Raw genomic sequence first — 15,575 nt, 5'->3', positions numbered from 1 at the left:
TCTATTCTGTGTCTATATATCCAGTGTGTCACGGATGCGGCGGCTTCCCGAGATCACCAGGGATCCGCAGATCGCCTGCGCTCAGCTGACTGGACCCTGTCAGGGATTCTCCCCGGCTTTTGCTAGAACCCACTCTTCTTTCTGGTTTTCTTCCTCTATTGTTCACCACTCCCCCTCCATATCCTTTGGCATTCCTCTTCCTCTGTACATGTCAATGTGCCTGGAGTTTTCTAGAACTGCTTCTTGTCCTCCCTTTGCCCTTTCCTGGGGTCCCCATTCAGGTCGGTGCTCAGTTTCCCCAGCTCCTGTGTGCTGAGTTCTTCTGCGGGGTCCTCTGCTTTTCTGTCTCTCTCTCTCTCTCTTTGAAGTTTTATTTATTTAAGTAACCTTTATACCCCACCGGGAGTGGGGCTCAAACTCACGACTGCTAAATCAAGAGTTGCATGCTCTTCCAACTGAGCCAACCACGTGCCCCATCTCTGACATTTTCTGAATTTGGAACACTTCTTTCCACCTTCCCCCAAATTTCTGCTTCTCCACATTCTATCTATTCCTTGATATACTTCCTTCCTGAGGCCTTCAGTAATCTCCCCTTCTTCTGAATTTCCTTGTCACTTTTATCTATTCTTCTCTACCGCATCTCATTTGAGTAGAAAGTCAGAGCAAAAAACCTAATTCAAATGCCAGTTTCCTTGACTATGTAAACCTGGACAAATATCTCAAACCCGTTGAGCCTCAGATTCCTTAATGTAAATCAGACTAATAGCACTTCAAGTTAGGGCTTTAGATGAAGAATAAATGTGGATTGGAGTAATAATAGTACCAATAATTCTCTCGACTACTTGGAGAAAACTCAGCAAGATAAGGTGCCTTGTAACTAATAGTCACTGAGATCTCTGGGCTAAACCCTTTATACATGATCTCATTTAAAATTTGCAATAATCTAACTGTTGTGAGACTGTATCTAAATGACCAGGCATCAGGGATGTCAGAGCAGAGGTTAAGGGCAGGGATTCGTGTATAATCCCTTGCACTGATTTGTGTAATCTTGATCAAGGTCCTTAACCTTGCTGGAACTGATTTTCCACATCAATAAAATCGGCATACCGATGTCTCTAACTCAGAGATCACTGTGAAGGTCACATGACATGATGCATCAAATGTATATAGATTCATGCCTGGCACACAGAAAGGGCTCAATAAAGGGTAAGTACCTTGTTACGATGTTTTGAGTGTTCATTTCTATGGAATCTTGTCAGGGGACAGACACAAATAAATGTGTGGATTTAAGCCCATGGGTACACTCATCTGTGGAAGAGGACCTATCTGTATATGTCCTAAATGTTGTGACAGGGATAAAGACAGGTCTACTCCCATGGAGCGAACTGCCTACTTTAAAAGAAAATGAACAAAATTAATCACAAATTGGCAAACTGCAGTCTGTGGCCTGAATCCGTCTCCCACCGACTTTTTAAATCAAGTTGTTGGGTCTTTTTATAAAGATTTTATTTATTTATTTGACAGAGAGAGAGAGAGCATAAACAGGGGGAGCGACAGGCAGAGGGAGAAGCAGACTCCCCACCGAGCAGGGAGCCCGATGCGGGACTCGATCCCAGGACACCGGGATCATGACCTGAGCCGAAGGCAGACGCTTGACTGACTGAGCCACCCAGGCGCCCCTTAAATCAATTACTGTCACACAGCCAAGCCCATTTGTTGAGGTCTTGTCTCACGCTGCCATTGTGTTACAAAGGCAGGGCTGAGTAGTTGGGCTGGAGAACCACGTGGTGTGAAAATCTGAAAATACTTACCATTGGCCTGTAACAGAAAAAACGTGTTGCCCTTGGAAATTAATGACCAGTACCTCGAGATGAGTATTAGGATGCAGTTAAGAAGTGTGGACATAGAGGACAGCGAAAAAGAGGTAGCCAGGGCCACATCACACAGAACCTACTGACCACGGAAGGGCCCGACTTTTACGTCAAGTGCGATGTAAAGCCTCAGGAGGTTTTTATCTTAGTTTTGTATTTATGCTACACATTACTGAGAGAGGGTGGCTACTTCTATCATGAAATACAGCAACCATGCAGATGAGTACAGAAAATGTAAAAGTATATTTTCACAAACTGTTACAAAACAAATAGTATCCAGTCAAGAACTAGAACATCAGCACCTTAGAAGCCTCCCTCATCCCATCCCGATCACAGCCTCCTCCTCCCTCCCTCATGGTAATTACTTTATGTCTTTCTTCCCCTTGCCCTTTTTTTTTTCTTTTATAGCCTCACTATCTAATTTTAGAATTCTAGTTTAGTGTTACCCAGTTTTGATGAGTTCTGTTGTCTCTGCATAATCTACAACCCAGCGACTACAGCCCTCGGTGAGTACCCTATAGAAATCCATGCATCCGTGTACCTGGGGCAGATAGAAGGCTTGTAGCAGCTTTGTCTGCAACAGCCCCAAATTGGAAACGAGCCACAGTTCCATGTCCAAGTAGCATGGATAAATTACTTCTGGTAGAGGTAGACAATGGAATATCACAGACAAATGAAAACAAATGAGCTATTTATAGGCAACACCATGAAGGAATTTTAAAAAAAATGTAACTATAAGCTTTGGAGGGTTTTAAGTTGGGAAATGGAATGATATGATCCAATTTATACTTGTAAAAGACTGCTGAGGATGCTGTGCATAAATCTCAGTCTGCAGGGAAAGAAGTGGACAGAGTGCAGAGGCTCTTGCAGTGGCCCACAAGAGAACGGCAGGGAGTCCACGGGTGGGACTGGCTTGGGCGGTGGCGGTGGGGAGGCAGAGAAGAGGCACGTGAGATGGGTTCTGGAAGGATTGCTAGGACTTGCTGCTGGACTGGGCCTGAGTGCTAAGAAAAGGGAGATTTACACATAACTTCAGGGCTGGCTTGTGTGATGGAGCCGCTCACTAGGATGGAGAAGCCTGGGAAGAGACTCCGTTTGGAGCAGGTGTCCAGGGCATGATAAGTTTAGATGTCTGTGAGAATCTAGATGGAAACATCAGGTACGTGCTGGGTAGGTGGACAGTGTGGATCAAAATCACCCAACAATTCCCAAACCAAAGACAGGATACCAAAGACAGGGTGGACTGTGTTTTAGAATAAAGGCCTCTGCCCCAGTTCACAGAGCTTTTTCTTTTGCTGATAATTTCTTTAAATTCTTTGAGATACAGAAACACCTTAGGAGTGTCATTATAAAGTAGTTTGTTGATGCAATCCGTAGTCTAGGTCTGTCTCGGCACGAAAGTGTTTATTGGAAGGAAGAGGGGCATGACAGGCAAATTTTCTCTATCCTGCCTGTTCTCAGAAACCCATAAAACTTGCTTTTCCTTGAGTCTCCCTCCACTGCGATGTAACCGCCCAAACACATAGTGAAGATCTCCTGTGTACCAGGCACTGTGCTAGGTTCTGGGTCTCTGCTTCTGGTATTTCATTTTGACTTTATCACTGAGAGAAGCATGCAATTATGCAATGTCTATTTGAAAGGTCAATTGTAATCAGAGAAATATCAGGCAAAAGGCTAGATGTTATAATTGAACAGGTATTTGCAAAATGATAACATTTCAGGTGAGGAATAATTTCTGCATAACAACCACCACCCCCTTGGACCACCTGGGGCAGGCTAGTCTTCAAGGCTTCTTTCCAGATCTATAAAGCTAAACACTTAATAGCCTGATTTATTTATTAGCATGCCCAGGGGATTAGGAAAGCAGGATAGTCCTAGGCATTTGTGAGAAAGGGTCCTAAAAGAACATCTTTCTGATAATTTTCTTGATATCCATTTTCATGTCTCCCAAAGTAATTTCTCCTACTTTTTTGAGTTTTAGATTGTGCCATTCAAATTCTACTTATTCTCTCCAAATTGAGAAGGCTCAGATACGTTTACTAAAACTACTTGCTTTGAGTTCTTAAGATCTATTCTAAATTATGTTTATGTTTATTTTCCTGGAATTTGCATCTTGGTCTGCATATTTCTTTTACCAAGATGGTCAGAAGAAAGTATACTATTCCTACCATAGTCTTATCAAGGTCATTGAAAGGTAATTATTATCTTGTGATAATTTCCAAGACCATGATCTGTTCCTTTTCCAAGCTTTCTCTTTTTTAAAGCTTAAAAAACAATATATTCTTAGGTTCTGTAGATAAGAAAACAGATCATGTTAGAGTAGCAATGAAAGAGAAGATCTAGACCCAGACTGTCTGATCTGTCTTCCTGTTCAGCTCTGCCGCTAACCTGGTTGGGGCAAGCTACTCAACATTTATGTGGGCTTTGCTACCTCATGAGTGTAGTGGACAGCATGGGCTACATGATGCCGAGTCAGTTCACTGGGCACTGAATTTGGCACGAAGGTGACTGAGTACGACTCTCCTCATGCCTCACGTCATTCTAACACCTGATGAAATTTTATTGCTTTCTTATGTCTCAAACCTCTACCTATCTGATAATTATTTCTACCACATGTGTACTTAGCCTCTTACTTTTTTTTTCCTTTTAATATTCATTGTTTGCATTTGATCCTGAGTGAGATTTTGCAGCCCTATCAAAATTGTAAGTAGCTGAGAATTAAATAATTCTTCCCAGTTTTACCCAGTTGTCTCCCAAACCTGTTCAGTAGAGTCATATTGCACAGAGTTGCCTCTGGTTTTTACTTCCCATGGCTTAATTCCATTTCTCATTCTTTAAATCTGTCACTATAACCCAACCTAGAATTCTGCAAGCTAAGACAACATTTTATACATTATTTAAAATTTTACAAAATATACTTGATAGGAATTTATAATTTAAAGTCAGCATTGAACCAAAGCCAACTCTAAAATCTCTTGGGAGGGGGACTCAAAATAGAAGACAGATTGAACCTTAATCTCAATTTTCTTCTTTCTTTTCTTCCTTCCTCTCTCTCTTCTTTCTCTGCTTCTCTTTCTTCCCTCCCTTCTTCGTCTTTTCTTTTCTTTCTTTTAAATTGCAAACTGAATTGCAAAACCTAAGGATGTAACTGGCACTAGAACCAACATTAATTTTGTACGTATATTAATTTTACATGTATGCGACATATTTTCTGGGAAAGAAGACAAGTGGGGCATTAAGACACTGGTCCTCTCAGAGCTCTGCTTACCCCCTACCTAGGTAATATGTGGCTTAGATAAGGCTGCTTTATCACCTTTACTTCTATTGCTCTACTTTGCTGATACTTCAGCCTTCGTTCTACTCTGTAACCTGGCTCCATTGTTCCCCTAGGTCATTAATTCATAACATTGTCTAGATTTGTTTTCTTGATTTTTTAGTGTGTGAAATTAATGCAAACATTTTTTACCTATACTAATTTCTCATAGTGGACAGAAAAAAGAGGAGAAAGAGAAGGAGAAAGCAAAGAAGAAAAAGGAAAAGGACAAGAAAGATTACTCTCAGCACCATTCCCTTAATATTTACTCAATTTTTATAATATGGAATTAAAATTATATTTTTCCATATTTCAAACTCATTCTTCTTTTTCTTTCTTGAGAAAACCTGGCAGCATATATCACTTTTCATTTTTATTTGCTTTTAAAAGCTGCTGATCTCCTCAGTACCCTAGGATACCAGTGTGATGATCTCTTACTGGTTCTTTAGAGACAGATACTCACAATATCCCTGTGGTTACATGGAAATAAACATTCGCCCCAGTCTGTAAGGGCTTACCAAAACAAGCAGCTCCGAATCCAACTAAAGTAGCAAAGTGCTGGCAAGACTATAAGGCAAATGAGTCAGAAGTAAAAGCTATCATTAAAACTGTAGGGGTCCCTTTAGAATTAAAATGGGGGGGGGGATTTGGAGTAATACAGAAATGCTAGTTTATGCAGCACAGAACGATGTAAATTCGTGACAGGGCAGACGTGGCTTCCTGGCGCTCATGTAAGCAGTTTAGGAACATCAGCTGACAGTGGTCTTAATAGGAGTCAAATTAAGTGGCTATTATAACCTCAAAACTGTCTTAATCTTCAATAATAGATGTGTAATATCGTCCATGGACAAAGCAATGGCCCTGCATGCCTCTGCTTTGATCAGACTACACCTGGAATACTGTGTTCAGTTCTGGTCACCTCCATCTGAGGTAGAAATGGACACCCTGCAATGTTCATAGGAGACAAGAGTGAGAGAGCCACAGTGGTGAGGGAGGGGGATAATACACCTGGAGAAAAACAGACTAACGAGAAATAGAAGGAAGGACTGTCACATGGAAGAGGCAGTTTTGTGTTAAATAGTGCCAAATATATCAGAGCCTGAATCAATGAGAAGGACACTTAGTGAAATCATGAAGAATTTTTAAAGTCAGAGTTGTTTACAGTGGAATAAGCAAGCTGGGAATTAGGGAATTTCTGTCATTAAGGCATCTGGGCAAAAGACCTCCTCAGAGAGGATTTTATAGAGGTGACTCTAGCATAGACAGCTGAAGTGACCTTTTAGGAACTCCTCCCAACATTAAATTCTACAACATTATGAAACCAATAGACATTTAATTCTCATAGCCTGTGGGCACACCCATAAGGCAAGTGCCAAAAAGTTTAAAGAAAGATGAATAAAATGAGAATTAAAATTTGTTTATTAATTTCAAACTCCCAAGCTGAGATAAATCCATAAGAAATCACTGTCATTTCTAGTTAAATGGCTAGATGAATTATCTTCAAATGAAACAATTGAAAATTTCTCCTTTTTTGGGAAATTATTTGCCTATTCATGTATATAAAGCTGTTATATACTCCATTCAAACTTGGCCTCTCATCACTGCAACTATTTTGGATATTCTGTCCAAAACTAGCAAATTTTTAGGTCTGTGATTGTCATATTTCACGAAATTGCATTTGAAAATATACTTTTGACATGTTTTGTGTGCGTACACATCTATGTGAGAACATTTTCCTTCTGTCTTCTGCACATAAGAAATCACTCAGCAAACTTTACATAAGAAGGCCTTCAAATATAATATGACAGCAAGGCATATTATTCTTAAAGTCCTAAAGATGATACAAACATCCAATCGGGGATAAAACAAGTAAATATATAGCTGATGATTTAGACAAAAGGAAAGAAAAATGAGTAAAAACCTTTAACATTTATCAAAACAACATTTATGAACAATGAGACAGCTCTGTCCAGGTTCCTAAATGACCACCAAGGCATTAGCTGTTCTAGGTATGCATTCTCCTGGCCAGAGTGCACTTCCAGCAGGCACTCACTGGATGCCAAAAAAGTTAAAGGCACTCACTTTGGATTATGTAGGCTTCCCACTATTTTAGATGTTCATTTAAATTTGTGCAACTCAAAGGAGAAACCAATAATTAAAATAGGGAAAATTACCTAAGCACAGAGAAAGACTAACAACATTGAGTCTGATCTGTGAGAAAAACACATGAGAGGTGGCAAAATATGGATGTCATTTGGGAGAGTCAGGTGGTGTAAGAAAAAAACATAAATATACTAGAAATTCTACTATAAGTACATATTTCATTACTCCAGCAAAACTCCAAAATTTGCCATCTTTACAATATTTATTCACTGTAAAAATGCTAATTTTCCAATGAAACTTTTAAAATATCATTCATTAGTATATCTATACATCATGAGCTGGGAAAATATTGATTTTTTTTTAAATGTTTTATTTATTTATTTATTCATGAGAGTCAGAGAGAGAGAGAGAGAGAGAGAGAGGCAGAGGCAGAGGGAGAAGCAGGCTCCCCGCTGAGCAGGGAGCCTGATGCGGGACTCGATCCCAGGACCCTGGGATCATGACCTGAGCCGAAGGCAGACGCTTAACCATCTGAGCCACCCAGGCGCCCTTGATTTTTTAAATAAGGCAGAAAACAAGTAGTTTCTTTTAAGCAAATGAAGTACAGCTACAATAATTTATATTTTGATCTCTTTCATGAAATCAATATTGAAAATTTATATTCTTTTTTTTTTTAAAGATTTTATTCATTCATTTGAGAGAGAGAATGAGAGAGAGCACAAGAGGGGGTAGCGGGAGAGGGAGAAGAAGCAGACTCCCCGCTGAGCTGGGAGCCCAATACGGGACTCGATCCTGGGACTCCAGGATCATGACCTGAGCCGAAGGCAGTCGCCTAACCAACTGAGCCACCCAGGCGCCTGAAAATTTATATTCTGAAAGCAATTTTGTTCAGGTTGAGTTTTCATTATTGGTTCAAGTTCAAAAGCTGCTTTTACTACTAAGCTTAGAGTAAACCTTACAATGAGCATTTAGCTCCTTACCTATAAGGTACCTTCTCTTACTTATTTTAAAAAATATTTTAGCTGTAAACATTAATCAGATTTCCTCTTCTAGGTTTCCAAATGTAAACAATAAAAATCAATTTTCTGCTTAATAGAAACAAATAGAAAGCAATCCACGTCATTAGTGATACTAATGTACTTGTAGTTCCAAGCTGGAAAATGGATTCAAGGAGAGGGGCTTTAAAGAAACCACTAATACCATATATACATCTTTTAAATGGTACATAAATTAATAATCGGAAGTTAGGTGAAGAGTTAGTAACTCAAGGAAGTGTTACATTTCGAAGATAAGAAATGGAAGATAAAGCTGGTAGTTAAGTTCCATTACAGTAAAAGGTTACAAATACCTTCTTCAACATCTGAGATATATTCACCATCACTGAGCATTTCAGGGGCGTTGGCTTTACGAACTGCATGATTTAAGTGAACAGTGTAAGTGTGTGGAAAATGCATACCCTCTTTATGACAACAAAACACATTAACACTTCTAAAAACATTTTTGCAATAAACATTCTTCAGGAAACAGATACACAGTCACTCTTAATTATGAACACAAAGGTGGTTTTCATACCTTCATCGTCAGACATATCAAGAACTTCATTCATCGTTTCTGGAACATTCATTTTGTGCTTCTCTATGACAGTCTAGTAACAACAACAATAAAAAAGCAGTCACTTTAGTGTAAGCAGACTGAACATTTTAATGAGACTATTCATTTCTTTCTAAATTAATCAGTTGATTTATTATGGGACTGATGTGCTGAATATCATGAAGCTCTCACATAAAAATGACAAAAGGAAAATTTTCCCTTAGCATTAAGGTCTTCACCATATATACTGCTAAGAAGAAAGATAAGGTGAAAGAATTCTAGTGGTAAAGCAAACTGGCTTAAAAGATTTAGCTCCCTAATGAGGCTTTTCAAAGGAAAAGAGAAGAGAGATATCGCCTCTCCTAGTCCATTGTTACACTTTTTCATGGTCCGAGGAACCTGCTACCTCATTCCACTAAAAGTCTTGGCTGAAGATAAGCCAAATGAACAGCAAGCATTGTGTCTTTATTGCTTGTGCCAAGTCAGCCATTAATTTTGTCTTCCCCTTCTTTATGTACATTTTAATTCCTAGAATAAATATAAAATATTGAGATTGCATAAATTATACAATTTTTTCAACTATGCCATGCAGAAAATATTTTAGAGGTTATGCATTTGAAAGATCATTTTCACCTCCATGCAATTTTAAAGAACTATATATTACAGAGCAAAGGCCTTAGTGAATTTTTTACTTGCTCTTTGATGACTTTTTACCTATATAGCTTGTATCCATCCAAAGGACACTGACAACTTGTTAAAAATATTAATGACTTAATGTTTTAGACTTGAAACAAGTCCTCTTCTTATTCTGAGCATATGAAAGGCTAATGGTACAAGGGAAGATACGTACTTAAATAAGGCAACTGAAAAAAAAAAAGCTCAGTAGTTAAAACTATGGTACATTTGTCATAATTAATGAACCAGTACTCACATATTACTATTAATTAAAGTCTATATTTTATTCAGAGTTCCTTAATTTTTATCAAATGTCCCTTTTCTGTTCTAGGTTCCCATCCAAGATACCACCTTATGTTTACCTGTCATGCCCCCGTTGGCTCCTATGACTGTGACAGTTTCTCAGACTTGCCTTGCTTCTAATGACCTTCAGTTTTTAAATTTTATTTTATTTTATTTTATGTATGTATGTATGTATGTATGTATGTCTGTCTTTATAGATTCCATTTATTTACTTGAGCCAGAAAGGGAGAGACAGAGAGAACGCACACAAGCCTGGGAAGGGGCAGAGAAGCAGACCCCCCAGCTGAGCAGGGAGCCCAACATGGGACTCGATCCCAGGACCCTGGGATCATGACCTGAGTCAAAGGCAGACGCTTAACCGACTGAGCCACCCAGGCGCCTGCCCTTCACAGTTTAGAAGTGAACTGGTCAGGAATTTTGTAGACTGTTCCTCAGTTTGGATTTGTTTCATGTTTTTCTCGTGTTTAGACTGGGTTACATGTTTTGGGGAGGAAGACCACAGAGGTAAATTGCTATTTTCATCACATAGTATCAAGGGTCCATACCATCAACAGGATTTACCAGTGCTGATGTTGACCTTGGTCGCCTGGCTGAGGCAGTGTTTGTCAGGTTTTTCTGCTGTAAAGTTATTCTATTTCCCCCATGTCCCTTTCCATACTGTTTCCTTTGCAGGGAAGTCACTATACTCAGCCCAGCCTTAAGCAGGGGGAATTACATTCTATACCTCCTTGAGGGTGAAGTATTTTCATAAATTGTTTGGAATTTTTTTTGCCTGATTTGCCTCTTCTTCCCCATGTATTCAGTCATTTATCTGTATCAGTATGGACTCATGGAAATTTATTTTATACTTTGCTCTATCTATCTATCTATCTATCTATCTATCTATCTATCTATCTATCTATCATCTATTTTAAATTGTTCCAGCTTTGGCCACTGGGAACTCTTTCAGTTGACTCCTGTGTCCTTCTGACGCAGCCCCATAACTGTGTGTATCCATGTTGATTTACTTACTTGAGGTGGGGAGACACTTCCTTACTTTTTGGCACTACAAGATGTTCCAGGTTCATCTTGCATATTTCCTTCCCCAGATCTAGATTTAGCTATTTCTTGAAGGAGCCCTGATTCCCTTTATTACAGAACAGTATTAGAAACCAGTTATCTGAGAGATAGATGTCCTCTGTTCTTTGCTAATGAGGGAACTGAATATTTTAAACAATGCAATTTAAATGCTTAATTCATCTTTTGAATGTCAGCTTCTAGGTCCTCAGTTTCCTACTCTGCCATGATTGTAATGTCACTAACTCAACCATCTTTCTCAGAATTGCCATGTCCTACGTTGTACTGAGAGGGAAGATGGATCTTTTTAAGGTTTTTGAAAAACTGGATGTCCGCTTATGGAGTCAATGGCTCCTGGGGCCCCAGCAAGGGGCCGTGCAGGCTGCACTGTGGTTAGTGAGCTCAAGATCACAGACTCCACCCTGAAATCTGCCAGTTCTCATCTATGCCAGGTTACATGTAACCGCTAAAAGCACAGCTGACAAGGTGGTGTCTCAGCTTGAAATAAAGTCTCAAATACCGCAATGCTGGACTAAGACTTAGGGACTTCAGTGGACTCTTTTCCAATCTATGTGAGCACTTCATTTGGTGGAAGCCTCATTTACTTCATTAGGCAAACTGGATCTTTCCTGTAAGCATGAGTCCTATCTTCTCTCTCTTGCAGAAATTACCAGACAACTCAGTGGATGACACCGAGTGATATGGCCTGACTCCCATATTTGTTCTTTCACTTGGAACCAGAGCCTTGAAGCCCCTCTCGGGCTATAACTTTACTTCCTCTGTCTTTAACTTTATTTTCTCCTCCAGCTTTTTTTTTTTTTTAAGATTTTATTTTTAAGAATCTCTACCTCCCACATGGGGTTTGACCCCATAACCCTGAGGTCAAGAGTCACACACTCTACCGACTGAGCCAGCCAGGTGTGCTCCTCAAGCATCTTTGATATTCAAGAAACATTCTGAACTTTCCCAATGGGTGAGAACATCATTTACATTCAATAAGCAAGAATTATATTTTGAACGATTATATAGGTTTCAACTCTCTAACAATGAAAAAGAAGTTTTATATATTTTCTGCAGTGATTTCAAATCTTTTATAGTATTGTGACACTTGACCATTGTTTAATACCTTGTCCTTCTCCCTCTTTTTTTCCCACTCTAGAGAAAGCAAAGGGAGTATCTATAAGATTAAAGTTAATAAACATTATTTGCTTAAACTCTTTTCTCAAGAATTTAATAACAGATTTTTAAATCATGAAATACTCAAGAGGTATATATAAAAGCAATATAGTAGTAATTTATCTCTATACAAACTATACCTCAAAGTTAGAAACATGCCCTGGTTCATAACCATTGCCCTAGCCCATTAAAGCTACTGCTTTCTTTTCAGCAAACTGCATAATTTCTCTCTTGAGATCAGCAAGCTTATTTTTTTTAGCTTTTAAAGCCTTTACATCGCCAAATAATTCAACCAGTAGGTTACTACAGAGTCCTTCAACCCATTTTTTTTTTTTATATGAAGCACTGTGTGTACAAACTGTTTGCAGATGCTGATTATGCCTCCCTTCGCATCAGAAGGTGGTGGATGAGAAAAGGAGGCAGAGCTGATAATACCCAATGTCCCAGAGTCCTAAGTTTACATTGTACGGAGCCAGTCTCAGGCATGTGTGTTGAGTCACGGAGTCAGGAATAACTCCAACTAGCCTCTGATATGGTGCAATATCTGCTCTTGCTTCCACAGTTACCAAATCCTCACGCAGTTCAAAGGCTCCAGATGGTGCTAATAAGAAACGACTTATCCTAGAGGCTGCAGCTTGTAAAAATGTATCTGACGCAATAAGGCCTCCTGGTAAAGATTTATTTGTAATTTTAACAAAACATCTATATTTTCCTGTGAAAACTCTAATAGCTGAATGGAAGAGCAGTGAGAGTGGTGACAAAAATCAGTTCTGATCCTCTCTGTCATGTTTTATTTTGACACTGTAAAAAAATGCATTTACAATAATGACAACAGTGTATCCATTATTTATGAGTCATAACATTTTAAAGAACCATCTTATCTTCAACTCCCTCACATAGCCAAAGGTGGATGTTAAAATATTTCTGCCTTCATTTCATTAAAAATGTTTTTATATCAAAACAAACAGATGCGTACGTTTAGCTTTCCATGGGACAAAACACTCTATAGCTACTAATGCAACTTTTAAAAAGGTACTTTAAGTGTTTAGTGTCTCAATGTCCGAACCGAGAGCTGCCATGCCGGCTGTCAGCAATGAGGCGACAGCATTTGGAGGCGTGGTGCTCAGTCTGTGAATGGGGGGAAGTAGGTTCATCTCCCAAAAGCCCCGGAAAATCGACGGCGTGAGAGCTGGCTCTCAGGGCGGCGAGGTCCGGCGTCTGCTACTTACAGTTGTGGTCATGGTTTCCTCAGTCACTACCTTCAGGGTGTCGACCACTGAGATGTAGCCAAGCCTCCGGGCAATGGCTAGGGCAGTGTTCCCATTCTGGCAAGAGGGAAACGAGGACAAGGAATTAAGAAGTCATTCCCCGCGTCTCGGTGTCTGTGTGTTTCCACGTGTTTTGCCCATACTAAACAGCAGGTGGGTGTCTCGTTGGTCCCACCCACTGTCATACACAAAACACTATTTCATTAGAGACGTGCCTTGCACAAAACCCACCTAACCTGTTCCCACTCACACAGCAGACACTTGGCTGCTACACATGGAATCCAAAAGGCTTCTTAACATTCTAAGTTATCAAGGGGACAAACATGCTTTTCTTTCTGTATATGTATTTCCTACTAGATGGCAATGGGTTTGTAGTTTTTAAGGGTGAAGCACTAATCACATCTCTCTGGACGGCTCACAATATAGCTACTGTCCTTTGGCCTGAATTCTACTGAACGTTCCATTTAGTAAAACAGTGACACTGGTGCATGATGAAAAATGTAAGAAGATCCCAGCATCCAGGTCCATCTCCTCCCTCTTCCCTTAGCCTCCCTCTTCCCTTCCCTTCACTCTTACCACAGTGAGTTCGTTGGGGGAAGCATTGTTCTGGAGCAAGACATTTATTATATGTGTGTGTCCCTGTTGAGCTGCTTGATGTAACGGCGTATACCCATTCTGCGGAAGGAAGGTGGAAGACTCTTACTTCCTTGGACACAAAATCAGTGACTTTGATGGTGGATACAAAGAAGAAAAGTCTTTACCTTTGTTTTGGCATTAACTTTTGCAGAATGCTGGAGCAGGAAATTAACAATCTTGATGTTTCCATAGTGGCAGCCCACATGTAAAGGTGTGTATCCCATCTGTAATTACATTTTTCAGAAAAGAAACCTCATAAGTATACTTTCAGTAACAGCTACCCTAAATAGAAGCAAAAGTATTATTTAACCTGTCTTTTTGAGCTGGCATAGTTTTTTCCCCTACATAAATATATGATGCCCTTGATATTTCTGAGAGCTAGTGTGAGATATAAAAATAATACCATATCACATGTAAGTAGTTACTGAACTTCCCAAAGCGCTCTCTCTTGCATCAGCTCATTTTATTCTCACACCAACTTTTCAAGATGGGAAGGAAACATGGCCCAGTCAACAGCCTGGACAGAGCGATTTAGTGGCTTGTTGTCGAGGGACAGGAAGAATGTTCTGTGGACAGATGCAGACTAGGATTTATTGATCACTCTACTCTTGAAAAGCATAAAATGGAGGTAGAAAAAACCCATGAAGTGGCTAAATGATAATGCCAGGTAACAGATGATTATCAGAACGCAGAAGAGGCTGGTGGGAGTTCAGGAGGTCTGAGAAGTGTGAACTTGATCCAGGTATACATGCTGGAGTTAAAGTCTCCTGCTTACCAGCTAGGGTCCCATAATTTGAAAACAACTGATTCAGACAAAGCAGTTAAGTTGCTTCCCAAATTAATATCCACTGACCCCTGGGGAACTATAAGTTGTATCTATTAAAAATATATATCTTACATATATAAAATTATGTATGTGTGTATAATTATTTTTTAAAATAAGGATATTCCAGATACTTTTCCAGATGGCCACATTGTAACAGACACCGCCATGCAATTTCAGCATCGGCAATTAATTTCTGTTTATGAGGACACTAGCAGCACCAGGTTGACAAAAGGGAGAGGACTGAGTTTTTAAAAACACTTCTCAGTGTGTGTGGGGGGAGAGGTGGGGCATCCATGTTTTCAAGGGTCTGTACCTCATATGGTAGGCACTATTGTATTTTATGGTGACTCTATGCTATAGACAGAATGTTTGTATCCCCTCAAATTCCCATGCTGAAACCCCAATCCCCAGTGTGATGGTATTTGGAGATGGGGCCTTTGGGAGGTAACCGGGTCATAGGTAATTAGGTGGAACCCTCATGAATGGGATTAGTGCCCTTATCGGAAGAGATAGGAGACAGCTTGCCTCTTCTCTCTGCTCTCTGCCACGTGAAGCTACAATAAGAAGGCACGAGATAGCCACCTGCAAACCAGACAAGGGATCTGCTGGCATTTTAATCTAGGACTTCCCAATCTTCAGAACTCTGAGAAATGACAGTTTGTCGCCTCTACGGTATTCTTGTCATAGCAGCCCAAACTGACTAAGATGTGCTAGCAAATGGGTATATCTGAATTTGAAAAGGGCATGCCCAGACCACA

At 39.8% G+C, this 15,575-nt stretch overlaps 1 protein-coding gene across 1 annotated transcript in view; it reads right to left on the bottom strand.

Annotated features, from left to right (window-relative positions):
• Positions 1-15,575, bottom strand: part of ANK3 (ankyrin 3) — a 333,563-nt gene that overhangs the window by 111,257 nt on the left and 206,731 nt on the right. Inside the window, exons 19-23 of the mRNA XM_078076917.1 lie at positions 14,117-14,215; positions 13,932-14,030; positions 13,317-13,412; positions 8,860-8,932; positions 8,636-8,698 (exon numbers count right to left, since the gene is read on the bottom strand). Of these exons, the coding sequence (XP_077933043.1) occupies positions 8,636-8,698; positions 8,860-8,932; positions 13,317-13,412; positions 13,932-14,030; positions 14,117-14,215 (430 nt within the window). The remainder of the gene's footprint in view (positions 1-8,635; positions 8,699-8,859; positions 8,933-13,316; positions 13,413-13,931; positions 14,031-14,116; positions 14,216-15,575) is intronic.

The sequence above is a fragment of the Halichoerus grypus genome, chromosome 7 (genome assembly GCF_964656455.1).
Source record: "Halichoerus grypus chromosome 7, mHalGry1.hap1.1, whole genome shotgun sequence".
NCBI lineage: Eukaryota > Metazoa > Chordata > Mammalia > Carnivora > Phocidae > Halichoerus > Halichoerus grypus.
This window is presented reverse-complemented; position numbering and strand designations above follow the sequence as displayed.